General features: G+C 35.9%; 1 protein-coding gene across 1 annotated transcript in view; it reads left to right on the forward strand.

The window, feature by feature from the left end:
* The window catches only part of LanA (laminin subunit alpha), a 1,191,635-nt gene that overhangs the window by 203,636 nt on the left and 972,993 nt on the right, over window positions 1-15,006 (forward strand). Inside the window, exon 10 of the mRNA XM_090391815.1 lies at window positions 11,395-11,529. Within this exon, the coding sequence (XP_090247941.1) occupies window positions 11,395-11,529 (135 nt within the window). The remainder of the gene's footprint in view (window positions 1-11,394; window positions 11,530-15,006) is intronic.

Raw genomic sequence — 15,006 nt, forward strand, 5'->3', positions numbered from 1 at the left:
AAACAGGTCGCAAGTTCGAATCTTGCTGCAGGCATGGATACTTGTGACTGGCTTTACGTGAGAGATGAATTTTATTGCTTTTAAACCACTGTCCTGCTTTTAAATCACAATTTTAAAAACCACTGTCCTGCTTATTGGAGGCCTAAAGTGGTTTAAAAAAAGTTCCATGTTTGTTCTCTAGAGCAGGATTTCCAAATTATATAAAAAAATAAATACAAAATACAAAAAAAAAATATTTTTTTAATTTATAAAAATGGAAAAAATAATCCTTATCCTACTTTACAATTGTACTATAGGTTTGCAATAAACTTTTTGTTGGTCAAAACTGCATAAAATAAATAAATAAAAGGCAATCAGATTACTAAAGCAAGAGTGTCACTTAGCAAATCCATGTTGACTCTCACAGATCCTCATCTGAGCAATGTTGTAAATGATTCTTCACTAATTTCTCCAAAATCTTGACAACTACTGATGAAATGCAAAATGTTCTATATTTTGACACTTCCATTCTGCTACTACCCTTATGCAATGGCACTGTCTTACTCTCCTTCCACTTCTTCACCTTCCTTTCCCATCACCAGACTGTCGTTGAAAAACCAGGCCAACAGAGCTGTCACTTCTTTAGCACATTCTTTCAAAACTTGGGAGAAATTCCTATCCAGTCCCATTGCTTTATTGACATCCAGAATACTCAGTATTTGAAAAACACTCTCTTCTTGCACTTCTAAACCTTGTACCTATCCCATCCTGCTAGTATTAAAACCTACTCCTTCAGGATGAAATACCCCACTAAAATGCACATTGAACAACTCCTCTATGCCCTTTGCAACTATTCCCTTTGCATCAGTCACTCTACTCCCATTTTCATCCAGCAATGTCATTATTCCACAGTCATTCCTCCTACTGGGCACACAATGAAAGAATTCCTTAAGATTTTCTTTGGATCTCAGTTCAGATCTCTTCTCATATTCCAGTTTTGCCTTCCTTACCATAGTAGTCACTCTCCTGGCCTGAGTGTTATATATTCTTCATGCATCTGCCATCTTTTTATATATCTTCCATAACCTCTTTTTTACCTGCACTTCCTATTTTGTTCTCTTTTTCACTTGCAGTATACAACTTGCCATTGCTGCTAATAAATATTCTTTCACCAGTTCTCAAGCACTGGTGATATCTTGCCTTTCCAATTCTTCCATCCATCCATCCATCCGTCCGTCCGTCCGTCCGTCCATCATGTTCACCCATTCATGGTTGCAGTTTATACATTGTAATATGGATACTTCAGCAAGACAAGGCACTATGCCACAATGCACCATGCCACAAGGTTTTCCATTTCACAAGCAATTCCATTCCCCCCATTTATGGATAATTTACATCAGTCCCTTGCAGTTGCACAGAAACTGAATTTCACTCTCATGCAACTGGAAGTTATTCTACTTTGGGCAAACAGGCTGATCTGTTTCTATACACCTTTCTGAACACCAAGCCTACATTTCCTCCAAGAAATGGAACAAATTTGGAACATGGGTATACTAGCCACAGGATCCTTTGGAATGATACCAAATTACTACATTAATCTTTCCCATAAATATGAGCATCCCTTTAAAGAAAGTTATGAAGTACTTCTACATTACACAAATCTCAACCTGAATGATGGACTCTCCATGCCAAAAATCTGTGAAATTATTATTGAGACCTATATAGTTTAATTATTTAAACTGTATAGGTCTCTTTAATTATTAATTAAATTAAGTTTTCTTTAAGTTTTTATTACATTCACACATGTGTTTTTTTTATTCATATGTGCACATACGCTTCATTTGATGGTAATAGTATCAGTTTTTACCTACTGTCTTGTGCAAGCAATTCCATTCTCCCTATTCCTTCATTGTTGTTTAATTTTTTTAATTTTTAAGTATGTTACACTGATGATGATCCACAATATGTGAATTGAAATATTTGTAGTTAAAATAATTTTTCAACTGTGTCTATGTGTAACTTACTCAGAATTATTAACAACAGTAATATTATTTTTAAATTAAGAGGATATTAAATCCCACATTGTTTCAAAACCGAATAAGAAACTCAAAGATCGAAATCAAAGAGTTTCATGCCGAATATCGTAAACTATAAAAGTATCGGCGACTACTAGCATAAGCTAAAGCACGTAGTACAAAAGGTACTACCTTTTAGCTTACGCTAGTAGCAGACACCACATTTCACACACACCATTCTCAGACAAGGCATTCCAATCATTCACAACTCTGCATGAAAAAAAAAACCTGCCTCTCACTCATAAGCTAAAGCACATAGTACAAAGTACGTTAGTACAAAAGGTACTATCTTTTAGCTTACGTAAGTAGTCATCGATACTTTTATAATTTACTATATTCGGCATGAAACTCTGATTCCGTTCTTTGAGTTTCTTATTCGGTTATGAAACAATGTGGGATTTAATATCCCCTTAATTTAAATAATGTTACATCGCAGAAATTAAGCCAATTGGCTCTTTATATTTAAGTAGTAATATTATAGTTATCATTCACAGTAAAACACTGAAACATAGAGAGAGAGAGAGAGAGAGGCATTGTGCAACAATGTTAAAAACCTAAATTTTTATGAAAACTGCACATTGATTGAATCACAACAGTGTCATGTCTCTAAAAGTATTCTATGAATGCAGAATTGTATAAACATTGATTATAATTTAAAATCAACATATAAGCTGATCATCATTAAGTGAAGCATTGTATCTGGAATTAAAATTTGCTCTTAATATCATACTCATTTATTTGCCTTTCTATTTGCTTATATATTTCATTTATTGTACTCTGCATTCCCATGTTTATAACAACCAATTCTTTGCTACAATTAAGAGTAATCACCATCCCCCCCCCCCCCCCAATCCTTTTTCATTCCCGTCTGTCTGGAAGTTTGTCTCTGTATCATTGTATTTCTGTTCTCATTGTTATATCATTTTCAGTTAGCCAAGTTTTACATTATTATTATTATTATTATTATTACCCCAAGACCTCATGGAGTCAAAGACTCATCTGGGAAGTCCTTTTATCACACACACATCTCATCATACCGCGTCTTAAACACACTGAAACTCCTTGCAGACACCACACTCTCAGACAAGGCATTCCAATCATTCACAACTCTGCATGAAAAAAACCTGCCTCTCACTCCTCCTACTCACACCCTCTTTATACAGTTTCCAGGGATGACCTCTGGTTCTCCCCTGATCTCCCACTATTCTCTTTAGAAATTCTCCACCATTGATCTTATAACAACCCCTTACCAACTTGTAGGTCTCTATCATATCTCTATCGTAGAGATGTTGGAAAGGGTCCTCAGTCAGTCGCCTTTGGACCCTTTCCAACATCTCTTCATCCTTCTGAAAACCCGGTGACCAAATCTGGGCACAATAGTCTATGTGTGGCCTAATCAAAGCCTTATACAATGGAACAAGAATCTCCCTACTTCTACACGTCAGTGTCCTTCGCATCATTCCCAGAAGCCTTTGTGTTGTCTTCACAATTTTGGCGATGTGTCCCCTAAATTTTAGATCCCTATCTTCTATCACCCCCAGATCTCTTATTTCCTCTACCTCCAACAATATGTTCTCACCAAGCATAAATTCTGCATTCCATCTTTGTTTTCCAAATTTTAAAACCTTACATTTTGCAACATTGAACTCACATCCCCATTTCCGTGCCCAATCACTCAATTTATTCAAGTCTTCTTGCAAGGTCACAACATCTTCACTACACTTTATGGTTCGTCCCAACTTTGCATCATCTGCAAACAACTGAATATCTCCATCCAAATCTTTGCCAATATCATTAATATACAAGTTAAACAGTAATGGCCCTAAAACAGACCTCTGAGACACTCCACTAGTGACTTTCCTTTTCCTAGATATCGCACCCACATACACAACTTTGCATCATCTGCAAACAACTGAATATCTCCATCCAAATCTTCGCCAATATCATTAATATACAAGTTAAACAGTAATGGCCCTAAAACAGACCTCTGAGACACTCCACTAGTGACTTTCCTTTTCCTAGATAGCGCACCCACATACACAATTTGTTGATACCTATCAGATAGCCAGTCTCAAATCCAATGCACTAATGTAATATCCAACCCCATCTGCTTTGGTTTGACTGTCAACTTATCGTGAGGTACTCTATCAAAAACCTTTGTGAAATCCAAGTATATTACTGTGTATCCTTTTCCTCTGTCCAAGGAAGCAGTCACTTTATTGTAATAAGTAAGTAGATTACTAAAACATGATCTCCCTTTAGCAAATCCATACTGTCCATCAAAGATAATACCATTGTTATCAACCCAACTCTGGATCCTAGTTCTCACAAGCTTCTCCAACAACTTAACTACAACATCTTACACACAGATAGGCCTAGTTTGATGCTTGAGTTTGATCACCTCCTTTATGAAGTGACACAATCTTGCACTCCTTCCACTCCTTAGGAACTTGACCAAGTGCAAGACTCCTATTAAAAAAATATGTCAAGGCAGGTGTCAACTCTCTGGCACATTCCTTCAGAATACGCAGTGATATATTATCAAGTCCCACAGCCTTATTTACATCTAGTTTACTCAACTCCCCAAACACCTATTGCTCACTTACAGTCAGTCTCACCTCCTGATCATCAACTGCTCTCAATCTCTCCATGGGGTCACATTCACAACATTGAAAGATCTTTATGAGCTGCTCATTAAGTATCTCCACCACACATTCTGCAACAGCTGTCTTTATACCATTTTCTCCAATCAATGTCATCCTTCCATAATCATTCTTTCTTTTGCTGGGTACATATCGAAAGAACTCCCTAGGATTCTTTTTGGCTTCATTAGCTAACTGCTTTTCATACCTCCCTTTAGCTACTCTCACCAAACAAGTAATCTCCTTGCCTGGTCTTTGTAGACCTCATGAAATTTGTTATTTCCACTTATCTTATGCTGCCTCCACAATGCTCTTTTTCTCTGTATTGCATGCTTAATCTGTTTATTCATCCATCTCACACCTACCTTATTTAACTTTCTCACTCTTGGAATACATTCTGACATTGCATCTACTAGATAGTTTTTGAAAATCCCCCAAGCTGCATCGATCTCTTTTCCAGCTAACTCCTCATTCCACGCTACGCCTGCAAGCTGTTTTCTGAGCTCTTCATAATCTCCCCTCCCCCATTGTAGTTTCACATATACCATTTTCTCACAGAGGTCCTCACACTGCTGGCAACCACCCAGGTAATCATGTCATGGTTACTCTCTCCAAGACCCTTAATCCTTGTGCCCTCTGTTACATACTGTCTGTGGTAGTTATCCCTCAAAAACTCAAGAAACTCATTTTCTTTACTTCCAGTTGCTATCTCTTCATTCAAGTCTTTATTAATTGCCATTATTAAAAAAACCCATAATGAACACCCTTTTCTTATTTGCTTGGCTAATTTGACTATACATTTTGCTATCAACAGCATCCACATTACCAGGTCATAACAACACCCTACCAAGTATTTGATTCTATTCACCTCTATCTCACATCATACTGCCTCAAAACCACTGCCACTATTTCCATCCTGTATCTCTACTTTGTATGGACATAACTCTTTCTTTATCATTAATAGCACTCCCCCCTCTCTTTTTACCCTTTCTATCCTCACGAAACACATCATACCCTTCCATCTCTATTCCTGTCAGGATGTCATCCTCTTCCAACAATGTCTCACTTATTCCGACAATCTTTGGGTGAACAGACGCAATTAGTGCAACCATTTCATCTGCCTTGTTTCTTCTACTTCTAGCACTGGTATTCAAACACAACAGCTATTTCTTGATCTATAGCTAGTTCCACTGATACCACTCACTCGATGTGATCTCTTCATGCTAAACTGGGACCATTTCGCTTTCTGCTTCTTCATTTTAGAATCCTTTTCAATTCCAACTGTTTTCTCTTGATCCCTGGTCATTCCATTCCTTTCCTGCCTACACATGCTCCCACCTCCTCTTGGAGCATCCACCTTTCTCATGCTGTGTACCCTTCCACCCTGAGCCTCCCCGTTTGCCTGTTCCTCTTGCACACTCATTCTCTCATTTTCTGTACTCATACCGCTCACTTCCCCATTCATATCCACTTCTTCAATCTCTCCCGTCTTACTCTCCTGCTCTTCCACATCACTCCCCTTTCGATCTGATTCATTCTCTCTATTCACTTCTTTACCATCCAGCAGCAGTCTCTCCAAGCGACTCACACCATAACCACTCAAATGCAGTCCATTGCTCCCATACAGCTCACTTCGTACCTCAAACTCATTCCACACTTTAACAAACTGTACTCCCATCTCCTCACACATTTTAGCCAGCATATCATTCATAATCCTTGTTCTCTGCCTCATTTCACCACAGTCATACCTAGGCAATACACTGACTACCCTTCCTGTCACACTATTCTCTTTTATCCTTCCAAGCAGCCTCCTGATATACATTCTGACACTCTCTTTGTTCTCTCTCAAATCATTCGTACCAATTAATACTATTAACTCTTTTGCTTGCTCCTGCCTCATATTTAATGCCTCAATTACTCTACTCATTTTACCGCCTGGAAAACATTCCTTGTGCCTTGTATCCTCTAGCACACCTTTAATAATAGAGTCGCCATACAATGCCACTCGCTCATCTTTCGTTAACTCTTTCCTGCCATCATGATTTGTTTTAATAGTTTTGACCTGAATTCTCTTAATTTCATTCCGCATCCATTTCATTTCTTGCCTCATCCAATCCAATTCAACTTCCGAATCTCGCGACACATTCTCTCTATCATTAAATCTTTCTAACTTTCTAACTCTCGACTCCCTCTTTTAACTTTCACTCTCATTCATCCTTCTTTGTTTCCGTACTTTCGGTCCAACATACGTCCAACTTTTGCTATCATTATTCTTTCTCTCATTTATCTTTCTTTGTTTCCACACTTTCGGTCTAACATGCATGCAACTTTTGCTGTCATTCTTCTCACTTTCACTCTCATTCATCTTTCTTTGTTTTAGTACTTTCAGTCCAACATGCGTCCAACTTTTGCCATTATTCATTTTTTTTTCACTATCATTCATTCTTTCGTTTTTTTCACTTTCGATTTTGATTTCTGCATCATGCCATTTCTAGTTTCATTCATTCTTTGCATTTTGTTTCCTTCTGCCACTCTCGCCTCACTTTCGTCCCTTTTAACATCCATTATGGTTTTCAAATCGCTCTTTTTCTTTTTTACTGATTTTTTAACATTTTTTCCCCCCTCTTTCAAACGTGCATGCACTCATGTTCCCCACGACATTCTCATTACTAACACTTTCTGTCATCAATTTCATATTTGAATTCTTCAGTTCCTCGTTCAGGAACTGATGAAGTTCACACTTTTCACTACACCAGTTATTCATCATCAGTTGATGTTGTTATGTTGTATGATGTTGTTGATGATCAGTTATTCATCATCATGACATACATCAGTTATTCTTGGGCATACTGACTCAATGAGCTTCACAAGCTTATTAGCATTGTTTCTGGTACTGCTGTACATTAGTATAGTAATGTAATAGTCCATTGAAAGATCCATATATAAGAATGTTAGTACTGTTATTTTGTTATGCTGCCTCACCAATATGTGACCTCATCAAATTTCTCTTATTATTGCTCTAATTCCTTGCTTTCCTGGCTGTGACCAGTCTTGTCTTGTTTGATCCCACCCACAATATATTAGTTCTCTTCACATTAAATCTGACTTTCTTGTTCATTTCAATACTAAACTCATTCAAACGGATTTCTTTTGTCGTGGGCATTTAATTCGGTTTGTATCATTCCAAATGCTCAAATTTCCATCCATATATGCTGAAAATGCACTTGTGACCAAACACAACTCAGTCATCATGTTACTGATCATCTCTGTTCTCCTTCTGTGCAACATATTGATTGTGGTTTTATCTATTACCTGTCAAATTTGAAACCCCCTTTCAATGTTGTTTTTTTTACTTTCTTAGTCATTTGTACCCTCAAGCACTATCAATTAAGTCTGCCTGTTCATTTCTTTTGCCTAAAGCCTCAACTACCAGCTGCACCATCCAGAAACCCTTATATTCATAACGTCTGATAATCTAATAAGGCCACTTTTTGCATCTTTTGTGATTATACTAATTTCTTTTTGATTTCCTTTATCATTAAAAACTAATAAACTACAGACAAAGAACGATGAACTGTAATTTTTAATTTGTTTATGCAGTTGTTAGTCATATGTGAATATTTCAATATTCAAAATATTATTTTAGTCGTTCATCTCTATATGCCTTTAGCATCTTCTCATCTATATGTCAGTGCACCATTCCTTTATAGAAAGCTACTACCACTTTTGTCTTGTTAAACATTTAGTGGCATTGTCTGCATTTTTCACATCATAGCCATATTCTTCATAGCTCTTAATTATGTGATTTCTTAGAGCCTCCATAGCTCAGTCTGTAGAGACGATGCTCTTTGGTTGGAAAGACCTGGATTCAGTTCCTGTTCATGAGGTGAGGAACCTTTATCTGGTCTCTTTTGAATAGCCAGTCTCATATGGCAGTAGACAGTATTTTCATTATTTTCACATGGAACCTCAGGTTTTTCGTCCCACAGAACAGGCAAACAGGTCCCTTGAACACACATGGAATTACAGTAAAAAAAAAAAAATACATAGACTTAAACTCTCATTAGGAGGGCTCACCCCCCCCCCCCACCAATTGATGAGGGAGAAATAGGGAGAACCTCATACTTTAGTAGTTTCCACATTCAGCTTTGAAATAATGCTGAACTTAATATTCACTTTACTTATATAAATAAATGTGGTTTCTTTATAATCTATCAGTATTCTGAAATATTTTTTTCTCTTGCCACTTTATGATTTAAAATGAGAGTTAACTTCGTATTGAGCATATAAGAACTGACTTTTTTCTACACTCTGATACAAAAAACCTTACTCCATTTTCAAGTTTCTAATATCATTGCATTGTTTTGAAATAGTCTTATGTTAATTTAGTCCCAATTTTTGTTACTCTTGGAGCCTTACACCAGCCATTTGTGTTAGTGGCTGACACTGGATGATTAGTGTGGGATTGAAGGTATCTAATGATAAAATGTTACAGTGTCAGGAGAAATGTGTGTATGTATGTGCTGTATTTTTCGATAGATAACTCGTGTTATCTATACAAAAAATCTAAATTTGTTAAAAATGAACATGCGCAGTATACATTTGAAAGGTATGAGAGGTAAATCAAATGTAATAACAAAACTAAGGTAGAAGTATTACTTAATATTTATTGAACATTACACTATTCAAATCCAAAAAATTCTTCATCAGACTCAATATTGAAAGAATCAATTGCGTTAAAAATTTCGTTTTTAATGCAATTTAATGGTATTTCTTCAGCTTCATAATCATTGTCACCAGACACCACTGCATTCCCTTGTGCTTGAATGAAACCATTTCTAACACAGTTTTCACTTCCAGCAGCCCAACTTTCTTCAATCCACGTAACTATATTTTTATATGACGTTCTTTTTATCTGCCCTGTTTTGTTATATTCATGGTTGCCATTCATCATCCAGTCTTCCCACTTAGCCTGCAGATTGTCTTTGAATGGTTTATTACTGCAAGATCATGGGGTTGGAGTTTTTTTGTTAAACCACCTGGAATGATGACCACTTTGGAATACTTACAATTTTTTTAACTTATGCTGTCGTGTGTGCTACACAAATCCAACACTAACAAAGATTTCAGGTTGTAAACTGCCATTTTCCTCTTTCGCCACACATTCTTCAACGAAAATTTCATAACCTCGGAATTTATCCAACCTTTATCATTAACAGTAGCAATAATATCTTTGGAATTGCAACCTTTTGGAACAGTCTTTCTTTTGAAAATCACCATCAGTGGCAGTTTGGAACCATCTGCAGTCATGCAGAGAACCACAGTAAAGTTAGACCTTTCATGCCCTATTGTAGCAACTGAAACCTCTTTTGCTCCCTTCAGATTTACAGTCCTAGAACTAGACATGTCAAAACTTATGGGAACCTCATCCATATTTCCAAAGTGACAAGCATGAACATCACACAAGTTTTCTCTCAGAAACAAATGAAATTTAGCTACTTTTTCTTTCCAGTCACATGCCAAATTTTGTCCAACACTAGTGGAGGAGTGCACACTTAAATTGTTTCTCTTTATAAATCCAAAAACCCAAGATGGGTAGTCCTTAAAATCCTTTATATTATTGTTTTGCACAATTCTTTTCGATTCCTGCAACACACAGATAGTAGATATTCTTATACCTTTAGTTCTTTCACTAACAACCCAATCAAAAAACAGATTTTTACTATGGTTGGCCAGAAGCACCTTCTAAACCTCATAGCACGTTTCTTTGTATGTAAACATTTCAGAACTGTTTCAGCCTTTTGCTATTCACGAACACTACTTTCTCCAACACTGAACAATCTACCAGCTTCACGATTCCCTTTTTCCTTTGCTACTTCTACCACTTCAAGCTTGAACTGCACTGTGTAGGATTTTCTCCAAGAAGTACTTCTGTCTTCCATGGGTAATTCAGATCTAATAACAAAATATAAACAAAAAATGATTTACTTTATGAAATATTTTAAAACAGGATGTATGGAATAATGTAACTTCATAAAATACAAAAAATGTACACCTATCTTTCAATTGTTGATGCAACTAGTTACAAGAGAACGATGCAGCCCACACAAGTTATCTTTTGGGCCAAATGGTCACACAAAAAGTCGTAGTAATGTCACAGTGCTCCCCAATAATGAGAAAATTGTAAAATTTGGAATTAAGAAAATCGATTACTGCTACTAGCAATGCACGTGTATTTAAAGAATTCCTCTCTCCTGTCTGTACTTCCTAACTCTACCGCTAAGTGGCACATGCGTGTTATCTATACATCAAAAGGAGTGATAGAAATGTTGTGGGTGTGCATTAGCTATTGAAAAATACGGTATATATATATATATATATATATATATATATATATATATATATATATTTAAAAAGAAAAAAAAATTTTTTTTTCATACATCTTCCTATATTGTATTCACTATGATATTAATATAGAAAGAAAAGACTACCGAAAACTGATTTATATCTTGCCTTCCTGTTCTTGTCTCTCTGTTATACTACATTTTGCATTTATCAATTTTCCATCTGCTTCATTAGCTTACTATCTATTCCTAATTTCTTTTAGTTATTGTAGCCTCTTAATTTAAATAATACTTTGTGCCTTACATTGTTTGTGACCTGTTTATAACTGGACCTGTTTGTTAAACTTTTTAAAGCCTGTGATTGCAGTCCAGCTGGTTCGTTAGGCATTTCTTGTAACGATGATGGCCATTGTGTCTGTCAACCTAACTTTGATGGCGAAAAATGTGATAGATGTCATGAAGGATTCTATAACTATCCTTTATGTGAAGGTAATGTTACTTTTTTCTTAATTGTAAGGTAATAATAGTTTTTACAGTAATTTGCCTATTATTACTATTATATGTCTAATAAATTAATAGAACATGATATGATAGGATTTGAGGAGGACAGATGATAAGGTAAACCTAATGTGATTGCCTTCTTATTTAAAAATTCTATTTGTATTCTTAACACAAAACAAGATCAATAATATTGATCTAGAATTGGGTTGACAACAATGGTATTATCTTTGATGGACAGCATGGATTGCTAAAGGGAGGTCATGATTTAGTAATCTACTTACTTATTACAATAAAGTGACTGCTTCCTTGGACAGAGGAGAAGGATACACAGTAATATACTTAGATTTAGCAAAGGCTTTTGATTGATTACCACATGATAAGTTGATAGTCAAACTAGAGCAGATTGGGTTGGATATTAGATTGGTGCATTGGATTGGAGACTGGCTATCTGATAGGTATCAACAAGTTGTGTATGGGAGAGTGATATCCAGGAAAAGGAAAGTTATGATGCAAAGTCCAGATGAACCATGAAGAGTAGAGAAGATGTTGTGGCCTTAAAAGAAGACTTAATAAATTGAGTGATTGGGCACAGAAATGGGGATGTGAGTTGTATGTTGCAAAATGTAAGGTTTTAAAAATTGGAAAACAAAGATGGGCTGCAGAATTTATGCTTAGTGAGGATATATTGTCGGAGGTGGAGGAAATAAGAGATCTGAGGGGTGATAGTGGATGAGGATCTGAAATTTAGGGGACACATAACCAAAATTGTGAAGACAACACAAAGGCTTCTGGGAATGATGTGGAGGATACTGACTTGTAGAAGTAGGGAGACTCTTGTTCCATTGTATAAGGCTTTCATTAGGCCACACACACAGACTATTGTTCCCAGATTTGGTCTCCTGGTTTTTAGAAGGACGAAGAGATGTGGAAAGGGTCCAGAGGCAACTGTCTATGGTAGTTTCTAACCTCTGGAATGTCAAGTATGAGGAAAGTTGAGAAGATGCAACTTACAGAATCTGGTGGACAGGAGGATGAGGGGAGATATGATAGAGATCTACAATTTGGTAAGAGGAGTTGCTATGGAATCGATGCTGGAGAGGTTCTACAAAAAATAGTGGGAGATCAGGGGAGAACAGAAGTCATCCTTGTATAAAGGATGACTTCTGTTCTCCCCTAAAGAGGGTGTGAGCAGGGGAGTGAGAAGCTGGTTTTTTACATGCAGAGTTGTGAATGATTGGAATGCCTTGCCTGAGAGTGTGGTGTCTGCAGAGAATTTGAGTGTGTTTAAAGCACGGTATGATGAGCTGTGTGTAGGATAAAAGGACCTCCCAGATGAGGCTTTTGCTCCATGGAGTCTTCGGTAATAATAATAAAATAAAAATAATAAAAGACAAATGATTCTGAGTGACCCCACTTTTCCTTAGACTTACTATGTAAACTAAACTTAGATTCTTTACATAGTCCTCACTATGTGCACAGTGCATAATTATTTCATTTTCATATAATGGAGAATTATATAATGTAATATGTTTTCAGAAATTTTAAAAGTAAATGAAATTTTGCATTAAAATTTCTAATTAAAATACTAAAAATAAAATTAAAATTTTTATTTTTACCTCTGATATAAGATATTGTGTATATTTTAGTATAATATTGTTTGTTGTTATTATTGTCTAAGACTCCATGGAGTCACAGACTCACACTGCTCATCATATGCCTTAAACAAATTCAAATTCTATTAGTATAATATTGTTTATTTAAATTATACATTTTTGGTCATTTTATAATAGAAATACAATTTTATTTATTTCTATTATAAATTATATTTCTATTATATTTCTATTGTAAACTGGTCTGTATTAATAAAATTTTATTTCTAATATTGTTTATTATTATTATTATTATTATTACTGTCCTAATACTCCATGGAGTCACAGACTCATTTACTTTTCTCATACACACACTGCTCATCATACCATGCCTTAAACACATTTAAATTCTCTGCAGACGCCACGATCTCAGGCAATGCATTCCAATCATTCACAACTCTCCATGCAAAAAACCTCCTTCTCACTCCATTGCTCACACCTTTCTTTATAGCTTCCAGAAATGATCTCTTGTTCTCTCCCAATCTCTCATGATTTTATGAAAAACCTGTTCAATGTTATCCTAAAACAACAACAACAACAACCCTTTACCAACTTGTACATTTCTATGATATATCACACCTTTTCCTCCTATCCAGATCTCTGCAAACAGCTCTGCAAATTGCATCATCTCAACCTTTTTCTGTATTCAACATTCCAGAGATCAGAAACTATTTTGGTCAATCGCCTCTGGATTCTCTCCAACATCAGTTCATCCTTTTCAAAAACAGTTGAACAAATCTGTGCACAGTAATTCCTATGTAGCCTAATTAGAGCTTTATACAATTTAACCAGAATCTCCTTACTTCTACAAGTCAGTGTCCTCCACATCATTCCCAGAATTCGTTGTGTTTTCCTTATAATTTTTTAATATGTCCTCTAAATTTCAGATCATCACCTCAAGAGCTCTTGTTTCCTCCACTACAACAATATATCCCCACCAAGAGTAAATTCTACATCCCATCTTTGTTTTACAAATTTTAAAACCTTACATTTTGCATTGTGAACTGGTATTCCTGCTGGGATATTGCTCTGCCATACACAAGTTGTTTGTACCTATCAGACAGCAAATCTCCAATCCAGTGCACTAGTCTAATATCCATCCCCAGCTGCTATAGTTTGTCTGTCATCTTGTCATGCAGTATTCTATCAGAAGCATTTGCAAAGTGTATGTATACTACTGTGTATCCATATCCAATGCTGCTGTCATCTTATTATAATATGTAAGTCATCATCGTCATCATCAAATTCCTGACATGTATCCTCAAGGGGTGTACAGGATATTATGATAGTACTACAAGAAAATCTTACATCATTACTAACTTCCTATCGACAATTGCTCTATCAATTCACCTATATCTTGGTATTCCTCTGGGTCTTTTTCCTGCAAAGCTGACAGCGAACACTTATTTTGCTAATCTTTCCTCTCCCATTCCATTTAAGTGACCATACCACTTGAGATTAGCTCTGCTAACATATTTTTGGATGCTAACAATGTCAAGTTCTTTCCTAATATCCATGTTTTTAATATGATATTGCCATTGATGCCATCTCTTAATGCCAGTAATTTTTCTCAGGACTCTCATATATCTGGTCTCCAGTCTTTGGTCAAATGTTTTATTTCTAACCAAGCTCTCAGATCCATAAGTTAAAATTGGTTTGAATACAGCTACTTTAGTGTTTTGACTAATTTCTCTCTTATTCCATATAAGTTTGTTCAGTTGGCTTTCTACCATATCAGCTTTGTTGATTCTTTTGTCTATTTCAATATTTAATTTACCATCTTCACTAAAAACTGTGCCTAGGTAACTGAATTGTT

The sequence above is a fragment of the Typopeltis vanoorti genome, chromosome 4 (assembly GCF_054136105.1).
Source record: "Typopeltis vanoorti isolate ZY-2024b chromosome 4, IOZ_Tvanoo_1.0, whole genome shotgun sequence".
NCBI lineage: Eukaryota > Metazoa > Arthropoda > Arachnida > Uropygi > Thelyphonidae > Typopeltis > Typopeltis vanoorti.